Source organism: Heterocephalus glaber, unplaced genomic scaffold (genome assembly GCF_053883595.1).
Source record: "Heterocephalus glaber isolate CG9 unplaced genomic scaffold, H.glaber_assembly_v1.0 deba00001481, whole genome shotgun sequence".
Classification (NCBI taxonomy): Eukaryota; Metazoa; Chordata; class Mammalia; order Rodentia; family Bathyergidae; genus Heterocephalus; species Heterocephalus glaber.
The window spans coordinates 7,375,710-7,399,402 of record NW_028258317.1 but is presented as its reverse complement, the minus strand read 5'-3'; the positions used below and the strand labels follow the sequence as shown (position 1 = coordinate 7,399,402).

The 23,693-nt window shown below is 34.4% G+C and overlaps 1 protein-coding gene across 2 annotated transcripts in view; it reads left to right on the top strand.

The window, feature by feature from the left end:
- Smc2 (structural maintenance of chromosomes 2) overlaps positions 1-20,759 on the top strand; it is a 51,913-nt gene extending 31,154 nt beyond the window's left edge. For both annotated transcript variants that reach the window (XM_004848196.4, XM_087183603.1), the window contains 5 exons: positions 2,385-2,585; positions 5,528-5,644; positions 11,821-11,981; positions 17,935-18,082; positions 19,155-20,759. In XM_004848196.4, coding sequence (XP_004848253.2) covers positions 2,385-2,585; positions 5,528-5,644; positions 11,821-11,981; positions 17,935-18,082; positions 19,155-19,304 — 777 coding nt within the window. In that variant the 3' untranslated portion in view covers positions 19,305-20,759. The remainder of the gene's footprint in view (positions 1-2,384; positions 2,586-5,527; positions 5,645-11,820; positions 11,982-17,934; positions 18,083-19,154) is intronic.
- Positions 20,760-23,693: the final 2,934 nt, after the last annotated feature.

Genomic DNA, 23,693 nt, shown 5'->3' with positions numbered 1-23,693 from the left:
GTTAATGAACTCCCATGGAATTAACTGTTTTATCTCCAATTGATAGAACTAATTATTCCTGTATTAGTAATACTAATACACATTCTTTACCTTATTTCTAATTGTACTTAACTCACATTAAATATATATACAGCCAACATTTAAAAAGGATGTAGTTGGCTTTTGGATTAAGAAAACCCTCAGGAAACTGAGGATCAGTACTATTAATTTTTGCAACTTTATTGAAAATATCATGTTTTGCCAAACAGTTATCATTTTGAACTTATTGAGTAGGTTGTTGTTGTTGCTTTTAAAATTTCTTCTTTTCCTATATTAGTGTCTTTATGTAAGCACTTTAAATCCTACAATACTTCTGCAAAAATGTATTGCTTGCTTAAAAGGCTGCATCAGTGTGTTCTTAATAATTCTTCCACCATATTTTCTTATGAGCATGTTAATAGTTTGGTGCCTTTTTAATGCCTAGGATCTTTTTTAGCATCTTGAAAATAGAAATACTTAACTTCTAAAGATCATCAAGAACATACCAAAGAGTCTCCCCATCCTCTAAAAGAACTACAGATGTCTGGTCAGGTTCATTACTTAGTTTAAAAAAACATTGTTTATGGCTACATCATAAACTCCCACATTTATTATCAATTTCTCAATATGCTAGGAACTAGTGCTAGTGGAGTCTGAGATATTAACAATACCAATAATATTGCTAATAGTTTTTTGGTTATTGAATATCCTAGTATTAATGATTACTAGGGATTTTATTTGCTCTTAAGGGGATAAAAGGAGAGACTTACAAATGAAGCTGCTAAAAGTCTATTCTTTAAAAAATGTTTTTGCCTACCTACTAGTATAGATACTATACCTAGTATCTTATACTTTGTCAAGTATCTGCTATTATACTAGGCAATGAAGATGTAAGGATGAGAAAAATGTGCACAGAGTACTTTCATAGAGCTAAAAGGTCAGCAAGAAGATAGACTATAAATGATAATTTCACTTAGAGGCCTAGCTGACCAAACCCATGGTATGAAGACTGGTTGACAAAGCCTGGATTCTGCCAGTCAGAATGAATCTTACTTCTTATAGAAGAAAGCCTTTTTTAAGCACTATGATTTGACATTTTTAATCAGTTGTATTATTTGAGGAAATATAATGCTGTGCCTTGTGAAAAGATGATGAGAATGGAGATAAAGTTAATGTTCAGGGCAGTCTTTTTCTTCAGTTGTACTCCTGAGGAAATTATTAATCAGGAGTAGGCTTCCATTTTACCAAATCTCTGACTTCGGTATTGTTACAAATTTTAGCCTCTCACAAGTCTTTGAAAACGTAGATTGAATTTGATGAAACAATAGACCAAATTTGGTAAAAGCCGAAAGAGCCTGACTTACATTTCATTTTAATGGAAATGTTTTGCATATACAGGTTAAGCATTCCTAATCTGAAATTTCTAAATCCTAAATGCTTCAAAGCTTTGGAGTGCTGATATGACACCACAATTGGAAAATTCCATACCTGATTTCATTTAACAGATCATAGTCAGATTGAAGACATACTAAAGATAATGGATGAAATTACTTAAGTTTATGTACATAAGGTATGAGATATGTTTAAAAAATGTTATTTAAATAAAATTATTACAGTAAAAGACACGTCATTAATCCCTTTCAAAATACTTCCCCTTCACTTCAAACACACTTATCCCATTGATCTTGACAGTTTCTAAAGCAGTTCTGAAAGTCTTCTTTCATGTCTTTAGTGTGCTGTTTATCATGGCTGCCTGAACATTCTGAATCAATTCAAAATGTTTACTTTTTATGCTTTTGTGATTTTTGGGGAAGGACCAAAATTGCATGGTCCCAGATCTGGTGAATAAGGACACACTGTAATGTTTTTACAAGCTTGTCTTTTTGTTAATTGGCACTTGGCAGCAGTGATAGGTATATTTTTTATCATACCTCATAAAGACATTCACAAACAAGGACTCCAGAAGTACTTCAGAAGGTGGCAGAGTACAACCGGTTGTGTTCAAAAAGGGGATTATTTTTAGCACTCCTTATATCTATGTAACATAGTTGAATTTTATGTTTCGACTTTTTGAAATTTGAAACACTGTCAAACACTTCTGGTCTTAAGCATTTGGATAGGGGTATTTAACCTGTACTTAATGCGTTGGCTTCTCTTTGACTACTTAGCTAATAGGAAGTATCGTTTTCCTATTCATTTCCTTCTTTCTTGAGCCTTATCCTCCAAGCAAAAGTAGTCATTCTTGTTTCTGATATTTTTCACCCAAATATGTGACTTAAAATTTAATTAATAAAAATAAAATTAATTAAACTTGTTAGAGATGTTAATTTTTTTTAACAGGTCTTTTTGTTTTCACATATGACTAGGTATCCAAAATGTTGAAAGACTATGATTGGATTAATGCAGAGAGACATCTCTTTGGCCAACCTAATAGTGCCTATGATTTCAAAACTAACAATCCCAAGGAAGCTGGTCAGCGACTTCAGAAGTTGCAAGAAATGAAGGAGAAATTAGGAAGAAATGTCAATATGAGAGCTATGAATGTACTGACAGAAGCTGAAGAGCGAGTAAGTCAATTTCCAGTAAATATTTGGACTTATTAGAACATGGTAGCATTCACAGTACTTTGTGGCCATATAATGAATTCTAGATATCAATCTTTTTTGTTTAATGTCCGAGGTATTTGTTTTTCTCTTTTCTTTTTCTTCCCTTTTCTTTTTTTCTTTTTTTGGTTTATCAATTTTTTAAATAATCTGTTGTACTTTATAGACTTACTTATTTAGCCAGTACTAGGGATGTATTTATTTAGGCAAAACTGGGGCCTTCGTAGTGAGCTACATCCCCAGACTTTTTTTTTTTAGACAGCATCTTGCTAAGTTGCCCAAGTTGCGCACAAACTTGAGATTCTCTTGCTTCAGCCTTCCAGAGTGCTTGGGTTACAAGTATGCACCACAATGCCCACCTTGTACCTTGAATGACATTTTTTATTGGCTTTTGCACTTTGCTATAAACTCGGTCTACCCTTTCCTTATTCATTACTGGTATCTTTCTTTTCTTTCTATCTGTAACGATGAGGGTGTCTTATTTTGCTAGACTGACCTCAAACCTGCAAACCTCCTGCATCAGCCTCTTGAGTAGTACTCTTTACTCATTTTTAATGTAAATAAAAATACTTCTGGATCCTGTCTGTCCTAGGTTTTGTCATTTCTTTTACTTGCTTGAAAAATAGGCTGTGCTGCTATCTGCCTCCTCACTAACTGCTCCATAACCGCTGTTTCCCTTTGACTCTAAAGCAGAGATTGTCAGCTACTAGTCTGTGGACTAGTATGTTTGTGGCCTGTTGGGAACTGGGCCGCACAGCAGCTGAGCAGTGACAGGCAAGGAAAAACTTCATCTGTATTTACAACCATGCCCCATTGCTCCCATTACCACCTGAGCTTCAACTACTGTCAGATGAGCAGTGGCATTAGATTCTCACCGTGAAATATGAGTGCAAAGGATCTGTATTGCTCGCTTTGAATCATCCCAAAACTACCACCACCACAATCCCCCTCCATGGAATAACTGGTCCCTGGTGCCAAAAAGGTTGGGGACCAGTGCTCTGTAGTATATTGAAACCATTGACTAAATTGTGAGTAAAACTACTGTTTCATTCTTGTGGTAGCATCTTCTGGGGCTTAATGCTCTCAATTACTTGATAATGTCATCTATCTCACCTATGCTGACAAAACTTACAGTCTAGGAAGAGATTTTCAGTGTCATCCACTGATGAACTTAGGAGATCCTGCCACTAGAAAAAACCATTAGGGGTAGCAGTCTGTTCTCTTGGGACCCCATAGCTAAAGACAATTGGTGATTTTTTATTAATGCCTCTGATACTTTAATTCTGCAAAATTCTGTTAAATTTGCGTAGTAGGATTAATGAGAGCTCTGCAAAACTGATAATACTCCTGAGCTCAGTTGCATTTAAGTAGTTTTCCTGTAATGGTTTTAAAAAAAAATCTTCCTGACATTAGTATGTGCAACTATAATGTTAAGTGAAATAAATCAGACTCACAAGCTTAAATATCTCATCTCTTATATTAATAAAGTGAAGAGCAAAATAAAAGATAATATGAAACATGTTTTGCAGAAGGGAAGGGGATCAAGATATGGAGAGAGGAAAGGAGAAGAGATTAAAAAAATAATTAAGATGTATTATATACATGTGCCAGCCTCTCACAATGAATGTAATCATTATGTGCTACAAATATACACTAATCAAAAAAATTGAAACAACTTAAAAAAGAATCTGTATTTTATTAGATGTCAAACAGCCAAGTAATTCACGTATTGTGATCTTCATAAAATACTCGTAGTGATTTTCTTTCTACCTTAAAGTTATGATAACAAGGATTTTTTTTTAATTCATGAACTCTCTTTACCAGAAAAGAGGCTGTTTTATTGATCAGATACCTTTTTGTATAATTTTTTGTGTTTTTTTGTCTGTTCATTTAAGAAATTACATAGATTTATGTAAGAAATAAGATAAAAATGTGATGAGGTTTTTGTAGGTTGGCCATAAAGGAGAGACACCACAAGGAAGATAGGACTAACTGGAGTTATTTGAGAACGTTAAGGTACCTTGAAATGTGTGAGACTGTGAGGAGAAATGGATTAAGAAGAATTTAAAAAAGTTCCACCGCTGCTGATGATAAAACTATCCCACAAAGGAAGGCCCCTTTGAAGAGACGATGTTTTAGCTGAAACTTAAGTCACCAGTTATACAGATATAGAGAAAGAACATTCAGAAAAGAAAGAGCAACGCAGGGGATATAAGACAATAAATTCAAGGAGCTCAGAAAGGTCATACAACCAAGAAGGATTCTGATGTCATAAAATCAAATAAATAAGGGCCAACTTAGGAGATGTACATCATAGTGAAGAGTGGAAATTTTATTCATGTCACTGATGAAACTGACCTTAAGAGAACATTTGGAGCTATTTTTCCTTCAATTTATATATGACATATTTTCCTTGACTACCATGAATTTAAGCGATACTAGTATAGTCAAAACTTATTTGAGGTCTTTCCAGTAAATTCTCAATTCCAGTATAATCACACCTTGAATACTCAACTGCTTTGAAGTTCAAGGAATTTGGTACTCAATGCATTTTGACATGAAAATTTTGTCCCAGTACCTATCCTTTGTTTCATACTTGATGAGTAAGCTAGAATAATTCATTGATGTCAATTGCCTTGTAACTGGCTACCCTTTCCAACCAAAACAGTTTGTTTGGGACTTGTCATGCCTCCTAGAACCAATTAACAAAAACCAAATTGCCATTGTAGTTTAATTTTACTCTGCATATTAGGTATATTTACTTTCTTTGTAATTTGGTTTGCATTGTAACTCTTAGTGTATTGTATGTTTTCATTAAATAATGAGGCCTCTGTATTTCTGGCTGAATTCCAGGACATAGAGGAAATTTTATGTTTCTAAATAAAACATACTTTTTTATCTCACAGTATAATGACTTGATGAAGAAGAAGAGAATTGTAGAAAATGACAAATCCAAAATCCTTGCAACTATAGAAGACCTTGACCAGAAGAAAAACCAAGCCCTAAATATTGCTTGGCAAAAGGTATTTGAACCCCAGAATACTACCCCTTTAATTATGTAGGAAGTAAGGATGAATATGTGTTTGAATGAGGCATATACTCACATCTTAGTTAAAGATAGACCTCATAGACTTTTAAATGCATTTTCTCTTGGATTTATCTACTATTGGGTTGCAAATGTAAGTGTATATTACTCTGTCAGACTCATAGACTACTACTCTGGTTCTTAAGTTATATTAACTTTGTAATTTTCTCTATTTCTTACTCTTACCTGGTTTCACAGTGCTGTTTTACTTTTAAAGGGATTGCTGTTTATTGTCAGAAAGCCAAAAAATAACACATGCTGGAAAGTATGCAGAAAAAGGGAAACTCTCATACTGTTGGGGGGAAATGCAAATCAGTACAACCACTATGGAGTGTACAGAAGTTCCTCACACTAGAAACAACTGCCGAACCATTAATTCTATGCTGGATACATATCCAAAAGAAATGAAAGCCATTTGTTGAAGAAATACCAGCACTCACGTGCTTACTGCGGCACAATTTACAACAGCCAAAACATGAAATTTCATCTGTGTGTCTTCTGACAGATATAGGGATACAGAAAATGCAGTATACATATACAATGAAACATTATTCAGCTATATAAAGGGAATGAAATACCGTAATTATTATCAATCTGTACAAACTAAAGGTTACTATGTTAAGTGAAATAAATCAAGCATAAAAAGATAAATACTGCTTAGCTTCACTTTTATTTGAAAGCTCAAGCTAAAACATTCAGAGAATAGTTGTCACCAGAATCTAGGAAAGGTGTAGATATGGGAGATGGAGAGAGCAGAGTTAATAGGTACAGAGGTGCAGAGGTACAGCTGGACAGTAGGAATAAATTCTAATGTTCTATAGCTTAGTAGGAATCTCCTACTAAGGTTGAGAACAATTTCAGAATAGCCAGTAGAGAGGATTTTGATGCCAGTTACCCTGGTCTGATCATATGCATAGTGCACGTGTTCTGAAATGTTAGTGTACCCCATTAATATGTACAATTACCATGTGTCAATTAAAAATGAAAAATATATTTTAAATAATCTTGCTATAAAATATTCTGAGAAGTAATATTTGACTCCTTAAGTCTGGGCAAGTAAAACTGAAGATAGTGGAAATAAATGAGTCCTTGGAAGAAGGTTTCTGATTTCCAGTAGTTAGAGCTGCCACACAAAACTGTCTGCCTTCCAGCTTCAAGCAGAGGCCCACTGGAGACATTAAACAGGATCTAAAGTTTCTTCCAAATACAAAAGCCTATGATCTAAATTGTTTTTGTCCTTTTAAGTTGCTTGAGTGCTTGTGTGTTCTGGATGTTTTTCTTGTCAGATGAATAGTCCACAGATGTTTTCTCCTATTCTGTAAATTGCCTCTTCACTCTGTTGATTGTCTTCTGTGCTGTGCAGAAGCTATTTAGTTTGCTGTAATCCCCCTGTGTCGGTTTTTGCTTTTGTTACCTGTGTTTTTGAGGTCATATCCAAAAAGTACCTGCCCAGACCAATGTCCTAAGTCATCACCCATTTTTTTCTAGTAGTGTCATCGTTTCAGGTCTTAGGTGTAAATTTTTGATCCATTTTGAGTTGAGTTTTGTATATGGTAAGAGGTAGGGATCTAGTTTCTCCTGCATATAAATAACTAGTTTTTCCAGCATCATTTATTGAAGGGGCTGCTCTTTTTCCATTGTCTATTTTTGTCATCTTTGTTGAGAATCAGACGTAGTTATGTGGGTTTATTTCTGGGGTCTATATCTTATCTCACTGGTCTATGTATTTTTCTTTTATGCCAGTACTGTTCTGTTTTGATTATAGCTTTGTAATGGGTTTGAAAGTCACATATTATAATATGTCCAACTTTGTTTTTTTTGCTCAGGATAGCTTTGGCTATACAAGTTTCTTTTTTGGTTTTGTTTTGTTTTTAATTTATCAATACTTGATTTGTGGCTTAACATATGAACTATCCTGGAACATATTCCATGTATCGATGAGAAGAAAAATCTCTTTTGCTGCTGTTGGATGAAATACTCTGTAACAGACTGTAGGTCAATTTGCCCTGTAGTATGGTTCAACTCAGATGTCTGTTGATTTTCTGTCTGGATGATCTGTGGTCCTGTGTTGGGTGTGTATGTATTTGTATTGTTATATCTTCTTGTTAAATTGATCCTCTTGTCAAGATACAATGACCTTTGCTTCTTTTACAGTTTTTGATGTAAAATCAACTTCCTCTGATAAGAGTATAGCTACTTCTGCTTGTCCTTGGTTTCTATTTGCATTAAGCACCTTTAACCAACAGGTTACTTTTATTCGGTTTCTTTACCAGTGCAGTGAATTTCTTATAGACAGCATGTATTTGGGTCTTGAAGATTTTAATTAGTCCACATCTTTTGATTGGTAATTTAATCTATTTTCATTCAAGATTGCTATTGATCAGTGTGAATGTCCTCTTGTAATTTTATTAATTCTACTTGGTTTTGTATATTTTTGTTACTTTCCATGTCTTTTATTATTTGTTTTATTTCTTGTTTTCTGTCACACTAAGAATTCTTTTCTCATTCTCTTTTTTTGTGTTTATTTTTCTAAGGAGTTTTGTATTTGCATGTGTTTTCATAATAGTAGGTATCATCTCTTTTGTTCCCACTGTAGGACTCCCTTACATATTTCTTATAGTGCTAGTGTGGTGTTGATGAATTCCTTCAGTTTCTCCTTATCTGGGAAAACTATTTCCCCTTGAATTTTGAAGAATAATTTTTCTGGTGATAGTATTCTTGGTTTATGAAACTTTTTTTGAATTTTATGTCATACATTTGATATTTTAACATAACATTCTTTGGTGAAGGTCTGTCTTTGTTGAATCTGGCTGGAGTTCTTTGAGCTTCTGCAAATCAGGATAACCATATGTTTTTGAAGATCTGGGAAGTTCTTAGCTATTATTTTCTGAATACAAAAAAAAATCAACGTCACCCTAACCCTCTTCTTGTAAGCAGTACAGCAGTGTGGTGACCCTCAGCTTCCCAAACTGGGCTTATGGCTTCTCCATCGGCAAATTCTTCAAGTGTCCATGGTGTAAGTGGGGACCTCCCAGAGTCTCCTACTATACTTAGTAGTATACTTAGTATAGTATACTTAGACCTTCCAGCCAATTCCCTCTTTGCAGATGGGATGGTAGATGTGTGCTTGGTTCTCTCATTTTTTTTTTTTTTTTTGGTATTTAAGTATTTATTGAGACAAATACAAATTAAAAACAAAATGGTGAATTTTATTTATAAGTGGGCCATCAGATACTGTTTTGCAGATCCAGGGTCCTACAGTGAGCTATAAGGAAATATGCACATATTTCACCCATACCAGCACAGGTTGTGAAGACTTTGGTCCCTTTGGTATTGGGGATGGGGAATGGCAAGAAATTGAACTACTACTTGTCAGGTTAGGGGAGTACTATTGTCTATGCATATTCTTTGAAACAGCGACAAATACAGAATCAAAACATGTATACTCCATCCTCTTTCAAAAGCTCTTTATTCCTCTGTAACCAATAATGTAGAAATTTTCAACTCCTTTCACTTTGCTAGACATACTAATTATCTTAAAACAATTATATGACTTCTCTAGTTATTGTATCTATTTTTTACATGAGGAAACCTAACCTAAAAAAGCTAAAACAATCTGCCTCATCATATAGCTCAAAAGTGGAAGAACTGGAATTCTCTTTTGCTACATAGAACCAAAGTTAAAATTAACTCTTACTTCTAATTGTTTTCCCCCTGTTTAAGAACTGGAAAGTAAATAAGTTTAGTTTTCTCTTTTTATAGCACCTTTTTTCAACAAAAATGCCAATTACAATTTTTGGTTTTATGTTAACTTTGGCAAGACTTCAAGCTTCTCCATGGTTATTTCTACCTCTCTGGCTTCGTATGATGTCTCTTTTAGAATCATTCCTTAGTCTTTCATGTGGGAGTTTTTCCATTTCTACCACAATAAAAGATTTTTATTCAAAAGATTCCAAACGAAGCTATTTTGCATTTTGGCACTTTAGCAGACTTGTGTTTTCAGTGACCCAATTGGGTAGCTTGCCTCTTTTTCTCTGTTTAATTCTGTAAGAACGTTTTTTTAAGTAATGGTAGCACAATTATTTTTAGTAACTTTATTTTCCCTACTCTAAGATTTATTTTCTGTGTTATCACATCTAATAGTATGTGTCTTTTTTCAAAGGCATGCAAAAATTGATGGCTTTATTTTTGTACAACATAGAATTAATACTGTAGAAGGATTTGTCTCTGTCTCCATTACCATCCCCTGGTTCCCAGATTTAAAATAAATTACAATCTACTCTTTAAACTGATTCTGCTCTTTTTTCCAATTCTCCAGTTTCTTGTAAAACAACCTTTAGTGAGTCCTTGTACCAGTCTGTGTTCTCTAATTTTCTTAATCCTTAGGATAACCTAAAGTATATACATACTACTTTCATCAACATTATTTACATCTTTCTGATTTTAAGCATACTTTATTTACAAAGCCCCAGGATATTTTAGGTATTATTTTTGGGTTTTTTTCCTTCTTAGCTTTAGCGGATTTACAAAATTGTATTTAATCATTGTATCAGTGCAATGTGGATATAAATGTGCATAAATATATAGTGGTATTCTTTTTTTTTTTGGTACCAGGGATCGAACTTGGATCCTTGCGCTTGAGCAACAGGCCACTAAACCACGTAGTGGTATTCTTATTAATAATTTTGTTTCTTCTTTGGAGCGATTTACACATGGCATCCATGGTTGTTGTTTAGTGGTGTTCTACTCTCAGCTGTGAGTTGCCTGCCTCCCATCTGGCCAAAAGGTGAAAAGAAAATGAACCTAGGATGTTTATAAACACTATGCTACCTTTGATCATTCCCCAAAAGACAGTAATTCCTTTATCATTTTAGATGAGCCTTTCCAAGTTCTGGAAATCTGTCAGGACAAAAAAAAAACTAGGCCCTGCTTCCACTGTGTAGGATATTATTCAGCAGGTTAGTAATTGGTTTTAAAATGTAGATTCTTTAACAAGTCTTTATTCAGGAGCACTGCTTTTCTGTAGATTTCCTCAGTATATTTACATTTTAATTTTCCATGCCTCCACTTGATTATGGAGATTTCTGTTCAAATCTGGAAAGAAGTGTGTGTGTATGTGTGTGTGTGTTTGTGTGTGTTCGGGTTCGCACTCAGGTGGAAGAGCAGTGGTATCCACTTTCAAATATGCCTACTGGGCTGGGGATTTAGCTCAGTGGTTTGGGCACCTGCCTTGCAAGCGCAAGGTCCCAAGTTCGATCCCCAGTACCAGAAAAGAACAAAAACAAAATCAAATATGCCTACTGAACCCTTCAGTTGCTAGTCACGTCTTTCAAGACAAATAGCCAAATTTTCAAACTGTTGACTGGATGCATATGCACAAAATTACCCTATTACTACAAAGTAGAATTTTGCCCCTAAATTCCTGTGCAGTCTTATTCTATGGTGAAATAGTGGCAGGGACAGGCCAAATAGCTTCCTTAGCCTTTTTCTCCTGGGATCCAATATTCTTGACCCTCAATAGTAACCTCTTTTACGATAAATAAGGAGTATAGAACTCTTTTAACACCTTGAACAGATCTGGCTGTTTGATGCATGCCTCTTTTTCTTCTGAACCTCGTTTTGATCTACTTAGGAATTTAACTAGTGAACACAGCCCCATCTTACTCTATTAGCCAACAGAAAAACAAATTATCACATAGTACTTTGCCAAAAAGAGAGTTTGCTTCTCCAACAGTTTTCTCCTCCTATGTGTTATAATTGTTTTTCTTGAGGATTCCTGCAGTATGTTCCACAAAAGCATCAAAACTTCTGGGTAGAAATATAAGTATAACCTCTTGTTGCCCCTTAAAGGTACAGCAGGGCTCAGTAAACTATTTTGATATAGGGCCAGAGAATAAGTAATTCTTAGTGAGACTTGCAGTTCCTGTTTTGGCAATAGCATCCATAGAAAGATTGTAAATAACTGGGCATGGCCAGATTTGTCATATAGGCTGTAGTTTGCCAACTCTTGATTGGAAATAACAGACAACACATTGGACCTGCCGAGTTGCATGTGTATACACCAATAATTGATTCTTAAAAACATTCCTATGTTTTAATGTGATTTTTATACAGGTGAACAAAGATTTTGGGTCTATTTTTTCTACTCTTTTGCCTGGTGCCAATGCTATGCTTGCACCACCAGAAGGGCAAACTGTTTTGGATGGTCTGGAGTTCAAAGTTGCCTTGGGAAACACCTGGAAAGAAAATCTAACTGAGCTTAGTGGTGGTCAGAGGTAAGTAATTCCTTTGCAGTAGTATTAATCCTCATTCCTGTTATAATTCATTGTGTTCCACTTGTTTCACTTTTGATTTGCTTAGCCACCTTTTATGTACCATTTATACAGCCTAATATATAAGTAAGAATTTAGTTGGAACATTTTGATCAAGTTAGTGAACAATAAAAGAGAAGCAGAATAATTAACTACAAAACTAGACAAAATATTTGACAAAATATATGAAAAACAACTTTATCAACATTGGAAATAACGGAGTAGTTCAGGACTGTGATACCTGAAAAAGGCAACAAGTGCTGAGCCCTGTCTTTATGGCAGCTTTATCTCTAATGGCAGTTTCTGGTCATCGGAAGCAGGAAGGGCAACCCAAATAAAGCTTGCAGTATCACTAAGTTACGGAGACATTGGTTAGAAATTTGGGAAGCCCTAGAGAACTATACCTTAGCATTAGGTCTGTACTTTCTGTGAACAAATGTCTACTTCAGAAATACTAGACCTTGAAGGAATCAGGCCGCATATTATTGTTTATCAGAACAAATCCTAGTATTATGTTGTGTTTTGTTTTGTTTTTGCAGTAGTAAAGATTGAACCCAGGGTCTCATACATGCTAGGATGCTAAGTGAATATTCTACTACTGAGCTATATGCCTAGCCCATTTTAAATTTTATTTTGAGACAGGTTCTAAGTTGCTCAGTCTGGCCTTGAGCTTACAGTCTTCCTGCCATAGCCTTCTGAGTATCTGGTATTGGAGGTATGTGGCCAGGTGCCCAGGGGTCTTTTACGGAGAACAACATAATTGAGACACTAAACTACATAATAACCACAACATCTAATAAAAATTGCAAGATTAAAACCAGCATGCTAACATAGGCAAAAATCAGTTAGAATAACTTTTCAGTAGTCTTCCCACACACAGAAATACTTCAGAATTAAAGAACTAGAAACTGATAAGTAGAATTTATAAAAATAAAAAGATATTTGACACTATAAAAGAAAGATGAGTAAACTTGAAGACATGGCAGTAGATTCTATTCAAGATAAATTAAGAAACAAAAATCGGGAAAAGAGTATAAGAACAAAATCAGTTTTAGTAAAAAAAAAAAATCAGTTTTAGTGTCTTGTGGCAAGCTACTTGACATGTATGTAATTGATATTCCAAACAGAGGAAAAAAGAGAAAATACTTTTAAGAACTAATGGCCCCAACATGTCCAGATTTGATAAATTCTTTAAAGCTGTAGACTTGAGTTCTATGAACTCCTGGCAGGATAAACATAAACACATACATACAATAAGACTGCAAGGCATATATAAAATTGCCAAAAGCCAGTTATTCAAAGAAAAAATTAAAAACAGTCAACAGAAAAGAAATATGTGCCAAAGAATATAGATGACTTTATACTTCTTACCTAAAACTACATAAGCTAGAAATTTGAAACAAAGTATTAAAAACAAAAATGTTAACTGAAAATTCTATATTTAACAGAAACATTCATTTTGAAAGCAGTGTACTTTTTCAGGCAATTAAAAGGTAAAATAGCCATGCACAGTAGCACAAACCTGTATGTAGTCTCAGCTACTTGGGAGGCTGAGGCAGGAAGATTTGCAAGTTCAGAACTACCCTGGGGCATTCAGTGACCTTGACTCAAAATAAAAAGAGCTGAGAATATAGCTCAGTGGTAGAGTGTCTGGCCTGCATGAGATCTTGGTTTCGATCCCTAATATGCCCACACACATACATAGATACATAGCTGAAAGAATTTCATCTAACATTTGTTGGTTAAAGGACGTTCTTGGACAAAAGGAAATAATAATATCAAATGAAACTTCCATCTCCATAAAGGTATGAAGTGTTAGAAAAAGCACAGGTGTGGGTTTTGGGAAATTTCTGAAATTTATGCAGTGATTCAGATCAACATACTGATAGAAAAATAAAAGGTCTTCTGGCCTAACTCCTTGTCAGCAGACAGCCAAATAAAACTTCCAGGGTAAAATTGTGACTATTCTCATAATTGAAATTAGTTCTTAGTTCAGTGTGTGTTTTTAATTCTTCAAAGTACACATTTTATAGTCTTTGAGTTATTTTCATAAGACCTGTAAAACCATGTTATTTTATGTTCGTAGAAAATTTGAGATGAATTTTTTTATTAAGTTTATTGGTACATTTTAGGTTTACATTATGATCCAATTCATCATTGGGAATTTGTACCTGTACATGATATATCTTGGTTCTTATTTTTTCCCATTCCCCTTCCTTCCCTTCAGCCCCTCCACCACACCCTATTTCCAAAAGCTTTGTTTCTGTTTTTTCCTTCTTTTCTCACCCCTCCATTTCCCTTCCCCTTTGAACATTTTCTTCCTATTTCACAATATCTGTTATACAATTTGGTCCTTATTGACACTTTCAGTTTCTCACACCAAGGAAACAATTCAGTATTTACACATGTGTGTCATTTATTTCACTTAACGGTATGGTCTCAAGGTATATCCATTTAGCTATAAATGTCTCTAGTTTATCTTTCTTTATGGCTGAGTGGTGCTCACATTTATAAAAGAACCACATAGGGGCCGGGGATTTAGCTCAGTGGTTCCAGTGCCTGCTGTGCAAACGCAAGGTCCTGAGTTCGATCCCCGGCACTGAAAAATTTAAAAAAAGAACCACAACTTCTTTATCCAGTCACCAGTTGATGGGCATTTTGGCTATTTCCAAGATTTAGCTATTATAAATTGTGACGCTATAAATATGGGTTCACATATATCACTGTGGTATGATTCTTCTAATTCTTTTGGGAAGATACTCTAGAAGAGGAATAGCTGGGTCAAATGGAACCTCTAGTTTTAGTTTTTTTGAGAAATCTCCACCCTGATTTCCACAGTGGTTGCACCAGTCTGCACTCCCATCAACAGTGAAGAAGGGTTCCTTTTTCCCCACAACCCCACCAACATTTGTTATTGGTTGATTTCTTGATAGCAGCCATTCTTTCTGGAGATGGAATCTCAGCATTGTTTTCATTTGCAGCTCTCGAATGACCAGTGATGTTGAACATTTTTTCGTATGTTTATTTACTGTTTCTAGTTCTTTCCTTAGAAATACCTGTTCATTTCAGATGCCCATTTTTGGACTGAGTCTTTAAATTTGGTCTGGGCCTAATTTTTTTTTTGAGTTCTTTGTCTATTCTAGATAGTAGTCCTTTAAGGAACAACTGGTAAAAATTTTTTCCCACTTTGTGGGTTGTCTCTTCACTCTGTTTTTGGTTTCTCTTGCTGTGCAAAAGCTTTTTAATAAGATGAGGTTCCAGTTGTTGATTCATTGTGCTAGTTCCTGTGCAACTGAGGTTTTGTTTATAAAGTCTTTTCTTGCACCAGTGTCTTCAGGAGTTCTACCTAACCTGCCTTCTAGCAGGTTGAGTGTTTCTGTTTTAATATTTAAATCTTTAATCCACTTTGATTTTAGTTTATTGCACGGTGAAAGATATAGGTCTAGTTTTAATCTTTGGCAAATTGAAACCCAATTTTTCCAGCACCATTTATTAAAGAGGCTGTCTTTCCTCCTGTGAAAGTGTTTGGCTCCTTTGTCAAAGATGAAGTGGATGAGTATGTCTGGCATTGGTTCTGCATCTTCTAATCTGTTCCACTGGTCCTTGGGGGTGTGTTTTTTGCTAGTACCATGCTGTTTTTATCACAATAGCTTTGTAGTATAGTTTCAGGTTGGGGATTGTGATACCCCCTACCTTGCCTTTGTTGCCCAGAATTTTATTCTAGGTCTCTTCTGGTTTCAGATTATTTTAGGATTGCTCTAATTCTGTGAGATATGCTGTTGGAATTTTGAGTGGGATTGCATTAAATCTATAAAACAGTTTTGGAAGGATGGTTATTTTCATTATATTGATTCCTCCCACCCAAGAACAAGGGATATCTTTCCATTTTCTGATATCCTCCTTAATCTCTTTTTTCAGAGTGCTGTAGTTTTCAAAGGAGAAGTCTTTTACTTCTTCGTTAGATTGATTCCTAGTTATGTCATTTTTTTCAGTGCTGTTGTGAAAGGAGCTGCTTCCTCAATTCCTCTTTCAGTGAGTCTGTTATTCTTGTAAAGGAAGGCTATTGACTTTTGAGTGTTGACCAGCTACTGTATTTAATTGGTTATTCAGTCTAGAAGCCTTTTGGTGGAGATTTTGGGGTCATCTATATAGAGTATCACGTCATCCACAAATAATGACACTTTGACTTAATAATTTAACTTAATAATGACGATTTAACTCTTTTCCTGTCTTTATTCCTTTTATTTCTTTCTCTTATCTGATCGCTGTGGCTAATGTTTCCAGAAATGTATTGAACAAGGGTACTGATAGTGGATATCCTTGTCTTGTTCCTGATTTTAGCATGAAAGATTTCAGTTTTTACCTGTTTAGTATGATGTTGTCTGTTGGTTTTTCATTGGTGGTTTTTATCAGGTTGAGATAAAGACCATCTATCCCAATTTTCTGTAGGGTTTTTATCATGGATGGGTGTTGGACTTTGTCAAGATGCTTTTTCTGCATTTATTGAGATGATCATATGGTTTTTGTCCTTTACTCTGTTACTATAGTGTATTACATTTATTTATTTACATATGTTGAACCATCCCTGCACCGCTAGGATGAATTCCACTTAGTCATGGTGTATAATCTTCTTGATGATCTGCATTCCATGTGCCAGTATCTTATTGAGGATTTTTGCATCTATGTTCATTAGGGAGATTGGCCTGTAGTTCTCTTTTTTAGTTGGGTCCTTTTCTGCTTTTGGAATCAAGGTAATCCTTGCTTTCAGGAATGAATTTTGGGAGTATTGCTTCCCTTTCAGTTTCATTAAATAGTTTGAGAAGTAGCATTAGAGACCTGTTAATTTCAATATGAACTCCCTGTCATATTTGTGAGTAGAAATACATTTTTACTTATTTTTTTCATGATTCATAAAATGTCTAAATATTTTAAAAGTCTAAATTCTGTAATGTATGTCCCATTATTTTTAACTTTTTGCCAAAGTCCTAGAATATGTTTTTAGGTTTAGTTTAAAGTTCATTGTTTTTGCCAGGGATTTAGATCAGTGGTTCTGCCACCTGCCTCGCCAAGCGCAAGGTCTTGAGTTTGAACCCAAAAAAACCCCAAAGAACCCCCCCCCAAAAAAACAAAAAAAAGTTCAATGTTTTGACACAGACAAAGCCAATAAAAATAATATTAATGACTTAACCTCAGCTCCTCTCTATAGTGGTGAATATCAGTTTTACTATGCTTCAGTTTTTATTATACTGTCATTAATTTCCTCCTTTCCTTAGAAATCTTGGTTTTCCCTCTATTTCTGCACATACTTCCCCACCCCCAACTAATTTTTGTTTTTTAATCAATACCCTATTAGAATGCATTAAACATTGAACTAACCATTCTAATACTGCATAACAGAAGGTATTTGAAGCAATAGAATAAGAATGTTACAAATGTTGTAATTTTTATTCGGATAATAGATAATTAAGTATTTTGTCTTAAAGTAGAGGCTTTGTACAAAATAATGTTGCTGTGAAAGAATTTTAAATAAGTATTATAATTTCTTCATACAAGATTAAACAGATTCTTCATACCAGATTAATTTTTGGTTATGATTCTTCATGCCAGATTAGAAATGTAGTTAAAAGGGAAAGTGAGCTAGAAGAGAACTTAAAAATAGAGCTGTAGAATTTGGGAATAGGTATAACTACCAATTTTATGTAAGGATTGTTTCAATTTCTGATGCTGTGAAGCACGGAAAGTAATAGGCTATAATCTAAAAAAGTTACTTAACCGAAGCCAAAGTAAAAATATGTAGTGTGTAGTCTGTTCATGAATGAATTTGTACTATATATCATAATAGGATTGGATATGAACTTCGGTATTTTTTTTAAAAATCAAAAAATGTTTATCGTTTTCTTCCACCAACCTTTCCTAGGTCCTTAGTGGCTTTGTCATTAATATTGTCCATGCTCCTCTTCAAACCTGCTCCAATTTATATCTTGGATGAGGTAGATGCAGCCTTGGATCTTTCTCATACCCAAAATATTGGACAGATGTTGCGAACTCATTTCACACATTCTCAGGTAAGAACTGTTAAAAAAAAAAAAAAAAAAGCAATAGACTTTTACCAGTGTGTTTTTCTAAACTATTTTTGACCAGTAGTCAGTGTTAGTGAGATACTTAGATTAGACTGGGGGTCCAGCTAAGTGGTTTAAGGGTTACCTAACCAGCACAAGGCTCTGGCTTCATTCCCCAGCATGGCAAAAAAGAAAAAGATATTTTGGATTGAAGAATACTGAAGTATTATTTATTTATTTAGGTAGACTATGTTCAAATGGTTATAGGAGGAAAAAGGGTTCCATCTTCTTTTAAAAACCATCAGACATTGAAATTGTAGCATGAGAGAGACTCCAATTTAGAATTGATTTAGTGTAATTGTTTTCTCTGGCTGGTGGCCATAAGGCTACATAATAAAAGCAATTGTTTTAGTGGTATATTTTCAGATATCAGAAAATTATATGTACTCAATGGGGGAACTTTTATTTCTCCTGGCTAAAAGGTAGAGAAAAGCCTCTTGAGGCTAAGAACCATTGGTTTTAGTGTACTATTGCTGTTGAGGCAGTCACTATCAAATATGGCTGCATAAATTATGCATTGTATAATTCCAAATTTGCACTCCCCATAGTTATCATACATTGCATTCTCTTATTTCACAATTTTGGCAGATGACCTTAAAGTGGTATCTTAATTATATAAAGATTCCATTTGGGCTAGCTAGGGATAGTTGTTGGTAATTTCATTTGGTATTGCTAGCATAAAGAAAAATATTTCACTTCAGGCAATTAGAGCTAGTAGAAAAACAGTGAATGCCAACTACGCAAGATAGCAACAAGCATTCAACCACCAAGAAATAGTGAACTTGGGTGACCAAACACACAGGGTAAAAGTAGGAGACTTTAAAACCAAATATGGAAATCTATTTTGGTGTCTAATACTCTAACTGCTTGCTATTCACATTTGCATATGTGCATTTTCTTGAGTAGGATATTTAAAGAAGAATGATATCCAAAGAATTTATAGCCCAATAAAAAGGAGTGAGTACTTCAAGAATATTACAAAAAATTGTTTTTATGCTTTTTTTCTTTTTTCCTTAAGTTCATTGTGGTATCCCTAAAAGAAGGTATGTTCAACAATGCAAATGTTCTTTTCAAAACCAAGTTTGTGGATGGAGTTTCAACAGTGACGCGATTCACTCAAAGTCAGAATGGAAGGATTCCAAAGGAAACAAAATCCAAGGCAAAATGACCCAAATGAGCACATGGTGAAAGTTTTAAAGTACAAACTTATTCCTGTACCTTAACCTTTTTTTTTAAACATAATCTTTCAAGAACGTGGAATCTAATTTGTTTATATAATAATAGTTATTCTATTACCAAACTAGTATTTTCTCTTCCTTTGTATTATCTCTTGAAAATGAACATAGATTGTTCTCTATTAATTAGTATAACTGTGGTCCAGTTACTGTGGTTGTGGTTTTATGTATATCATCAAAGTTTTTTCTTATACAAATCTTTTATGTATTAGGGAGTCTGATATACCTGGTTGGTGGTATATATAGAAGAAAAAATGCAAAGAAACAGATGAAATTAAAATATAGGATAAATGTAGCTGACAGTCAGCTTTTAATTAGTTTAATTCTTAAAGCAAGATTATGTGTTTTCTATTGCTAATAAAATAATTTAGTTAAGGAAGAATTATAAAGCAAGTAGATGAATGAACAAAGGGAACACAAAGCCAATATACATGTACTAAGGTATTGGAATTTAGTCCCTTGAGGACACAATGTCAGATTCTAAGATGGGAAAAGAACTTGAAAAGATTTCCCATTTTAATGTTGTTGGAATATCATGTTTCTAGATGCATAATAATTGGTCTCTGCTACCTTGATTTGTTTTGTAAAGCTCTATGAGTATTTTATAGAGGTTTTTGAAGAAGTATGTTGTGTGGTGCTCTCTGGGTTTATTTGAAGTCTCAGTATTTTTGAAGCTTTTTGTCAGCCTTTTCATAATCTAGTTAATAACCTGTCAGTGACTGAAAATGTAGGATCCAGACTAAATCAAAGTTTTTCTTGAGTCTAATAAGCATATAGATTGATCTATTAACAAAATTACTTGAAAGTTTGGTGATTATTACAACTATTTGTACATTCTGCTTTCCATTTCAAAGCAGTGCAATTTCTTTAGAACTCTATAGGTGGAACTATCAAACACCGTAAGAATAGGATTTGTAGCTTTTGTTTTCTCTAGATACATCATTAAAATAATGTGTCTATAATCTGAATCCTAAAAGTTCTAATGTGATCTAATCTGATCTTTGATGTGTTATTTTAGCCCCATCTCCCTTCCTGATACTTGACTCTTAGTTCCTAAATGTTATTATCATCCTTTCTCTGATACATGCTCATACTTTTTGGCTCTAGGATTGACATTTCTCAGTCTTCATTTGCCATACCTGTTATGTAACACCTGAGTAATTGATATGAGACAGATTGGAATGTATTTAATCTAGAATTAGTTCTCTTTACTGTGAGAGGGAAGCTAGATACAGCAATAAATGCTAAGTTACAGGAAGGCCAATATCACAGATGGCAAACCTACAGAATTTTGTGCTTCCTTTCAAAAGTATTGCAGATTGTTCACCAAAACAGTTGTATGCATCTACATAATTACCAATAAAGTATAACGCACGAGTTTTATCACAGACTAATCAGTACTGTCAGTTAATTTCAATATTTCTGATCAAGCAGTTACAAAATGATACTCGCTATTGTAGCCAGCATTTTAAAAATAATTTTGAGCTTGAATATTTTGCCATACGTAGTAATTTCTTTTTCTCTGCTTCAGATTTTCTCCTTGTATGCTTTCCTGATTTTTGTCTTTTATATAATCTTACTCTTTGATGAAAATTCTCAAACATGTATTAAAGTTTTGTGAGTAATCCTGTTTATTCTTTGGACGGAATATAGTAAGGGAAATAGGGACATTTATTTTACATATTAGTAATATGAATTAACCTCAGATGTTTTCTGCATTTATCAAATAGTGTTTTGATTTGTATGTATTTTCATATTTAATCCTTATAATAACCCAGTGAGGTGTAAGTACTGTTATCAGCATTATACAATTGAGGAAAGTGAATTGGTTCTGAAATCACAGAAGAAAGTTGCTCACAGTTAATGAGTGGCAGAGCCAAGATGGAAATCATGGCAGTTGTTCTTTAGAACTAGTGAATGTTCAGGTTGAATATCCTTTACCCAAATGTTTGGCATGAAAAGTGTTACAGAATTCACAGTTCTTCAGATATTAGCGTATTTACATAGATTTTACTAGTTTAGCATCCTTAATCCCCAAATCCAAATAGTATGAAATCTGAAACTTACTGCATCCTGACAGCCATTTAAAAAGTTTCAGATTTTAGATTTTCAGACTGAGGGTGTTCAACCTGAACTACCTTGCTCATGGTTTGAACATTTATATTTATAGTATAAGTTAAACTTAATAAATGACTATTATATGAGCAGCATGTAAAATATGTGTATATAATTTTCAAGAACCTCACATTTGAAGAAGAAAAGGTTTTTTTTGCTCTTTGGCATTTTAGACAAGCTAGTAGAAAATGCAAAGCAAAAACTTGGAAAATTGTCTTCTGATATGGTGGAGCAGTAAACATAAATTATAAATAAAATAATTATATGAGATCTCTGGATACTGAAAAAAAAGGAATGTGATCAAGAGATGAAATATGGAGAAAAGGAAAGACACAAACTAGGTTTAATGTTTTGTACCTTTGACCTAATTACTAACGATATGTCTTCTTGACTGGCGAACTAAAAGATAGGGTCTGAGATAAGCAGAGCTTCCAGAAAGTGCTGGAGAAATCTCAGAAGGGAGAGCAAATGAAGCAGTTCCTCAGATTTGTTATATTTGGTAGCCTAACGAATTACCTGACCCCTGAATTATGCAACCTCTGAATTATGCAAAGACAGGATATGCCAGAGATAAACCTGAATACTAGTTAAAATGATAAAAACAGATTTTAATCAGTAATAGTCTATATAAGAAGATTCCAGCCTGAACTGAACTCAGTATCAGTTTGTGTACAGGTGACTATTTTCAAGCCAGAATGAAGGAATAGGGAGGGAGGGTTGGGTGGAGAATAAGTCATGGAAATAAAAACCTAGAAAAAAAAGGAGAAGGGTAGGGGAGTGGTCCATATGAATCCATTTGAGTTTAACCAGCTCTTAGCCTTCCACTGAGACTAGGGCACAGGAGCTCAAATTTCTTTTAAGTTTTGGCTAGAACAAGCATTATTTTGGCAACATTGAGTTATCTCAGGCAGGTACTTTAAGGGGTCTCTATTTCAGTGGTCCCATAGCCAATCCTTGGTCAGAGATATTAAAAACATTTATAAGTAGTATATTTTAATCCAAATTCCTATTTCAAACAAATTGTCCACCACCACTTTAAACATACTTAGTCCTACCCTATGCTTGTATGTTTCTGTTGAGAGGGAAGAATTTAGCTTTAGAGAGAATACACATGACTGGAATTTACTGTATCTCACTGAAACATACCAAAACCATTATTAAACATGGCTTAAGTAAATCTTCAGAATTCTGCCCCCTCGTAATCCATGAGATTTTGTACAAACTGCTGGGTACAGCTGATTTCAAGGTAGAAAGAATCATTTGTAGATACCATGTCTCTGACTCTATTTTAACCACATTACAAAAGTTGTTAGGTTTTACAGTCAGCAGGATGTGTTCTGATGATATTTTTATATAAGAGAAAATCAGAGGCACTAAAGATGGCCAGAAACCATTCCACTGGGTAATCTTCACAGCTGATGATAAGCATTGGTATTTCTTAGAATGAATGTTTCAAATTATGTTGCATAGTGTTCCATGGATACGTTACCATGAGGTTGAGAGGAGCCAAGTGGCTTTGAGTTCCCTTGACTGTCAAGAGACATTTCTCTCTTCTGTTAAGTATTACAGTTTGTACAATAAATATTTCTGTAAATATAAAAAAGGTAAAACTACTTTAAATAGGTTGGTATAGTATTTAGCCCTACTATGCATCTGTATTTCTCCTATTTTACAGTGCCAAAAAACCAAAACAAACAAAAACGAGATTTTGGTTATCACTGCTCTTGTCAGAAAGTTGTGATAGGAATGCACAGGGATTCTGGCTTCTTGGTTTAGACGCAGTGATGGCGAACCTTTTAGACCTTTCAGTGGTACAAATAGCCTGCTGTGGCATGTGTGCCACTGGTTTAGAGTATGGTGCAGCATGTCCTAAAAATGATAGCTAAAAACAAACGGTAGCTATGAAAGTTAACTCAGATTTTTAATTCATTGTGCATCTATGTAAGTCCCATGAAGTGCCAGCTCTTTATCTGTAAAACTGTTAGCTGTTAGAGGAAATTGGGCCTGTATCCTTGCCCTGTTGATAGAGGTTAGGAAGGTATAGTAATAGGCTGTGCTTGGGGAAGAGAGGAACTGAAACAAATACAACATTATTGTAATTAATACATATTTTTTGAATGGATACTAGAGGGAATGCAAAAATGGCGGCTGCACACAAAGGTGGAGCTGTTTTACTGAAAAGACCATGAGGAAGCTTGATCTTGACA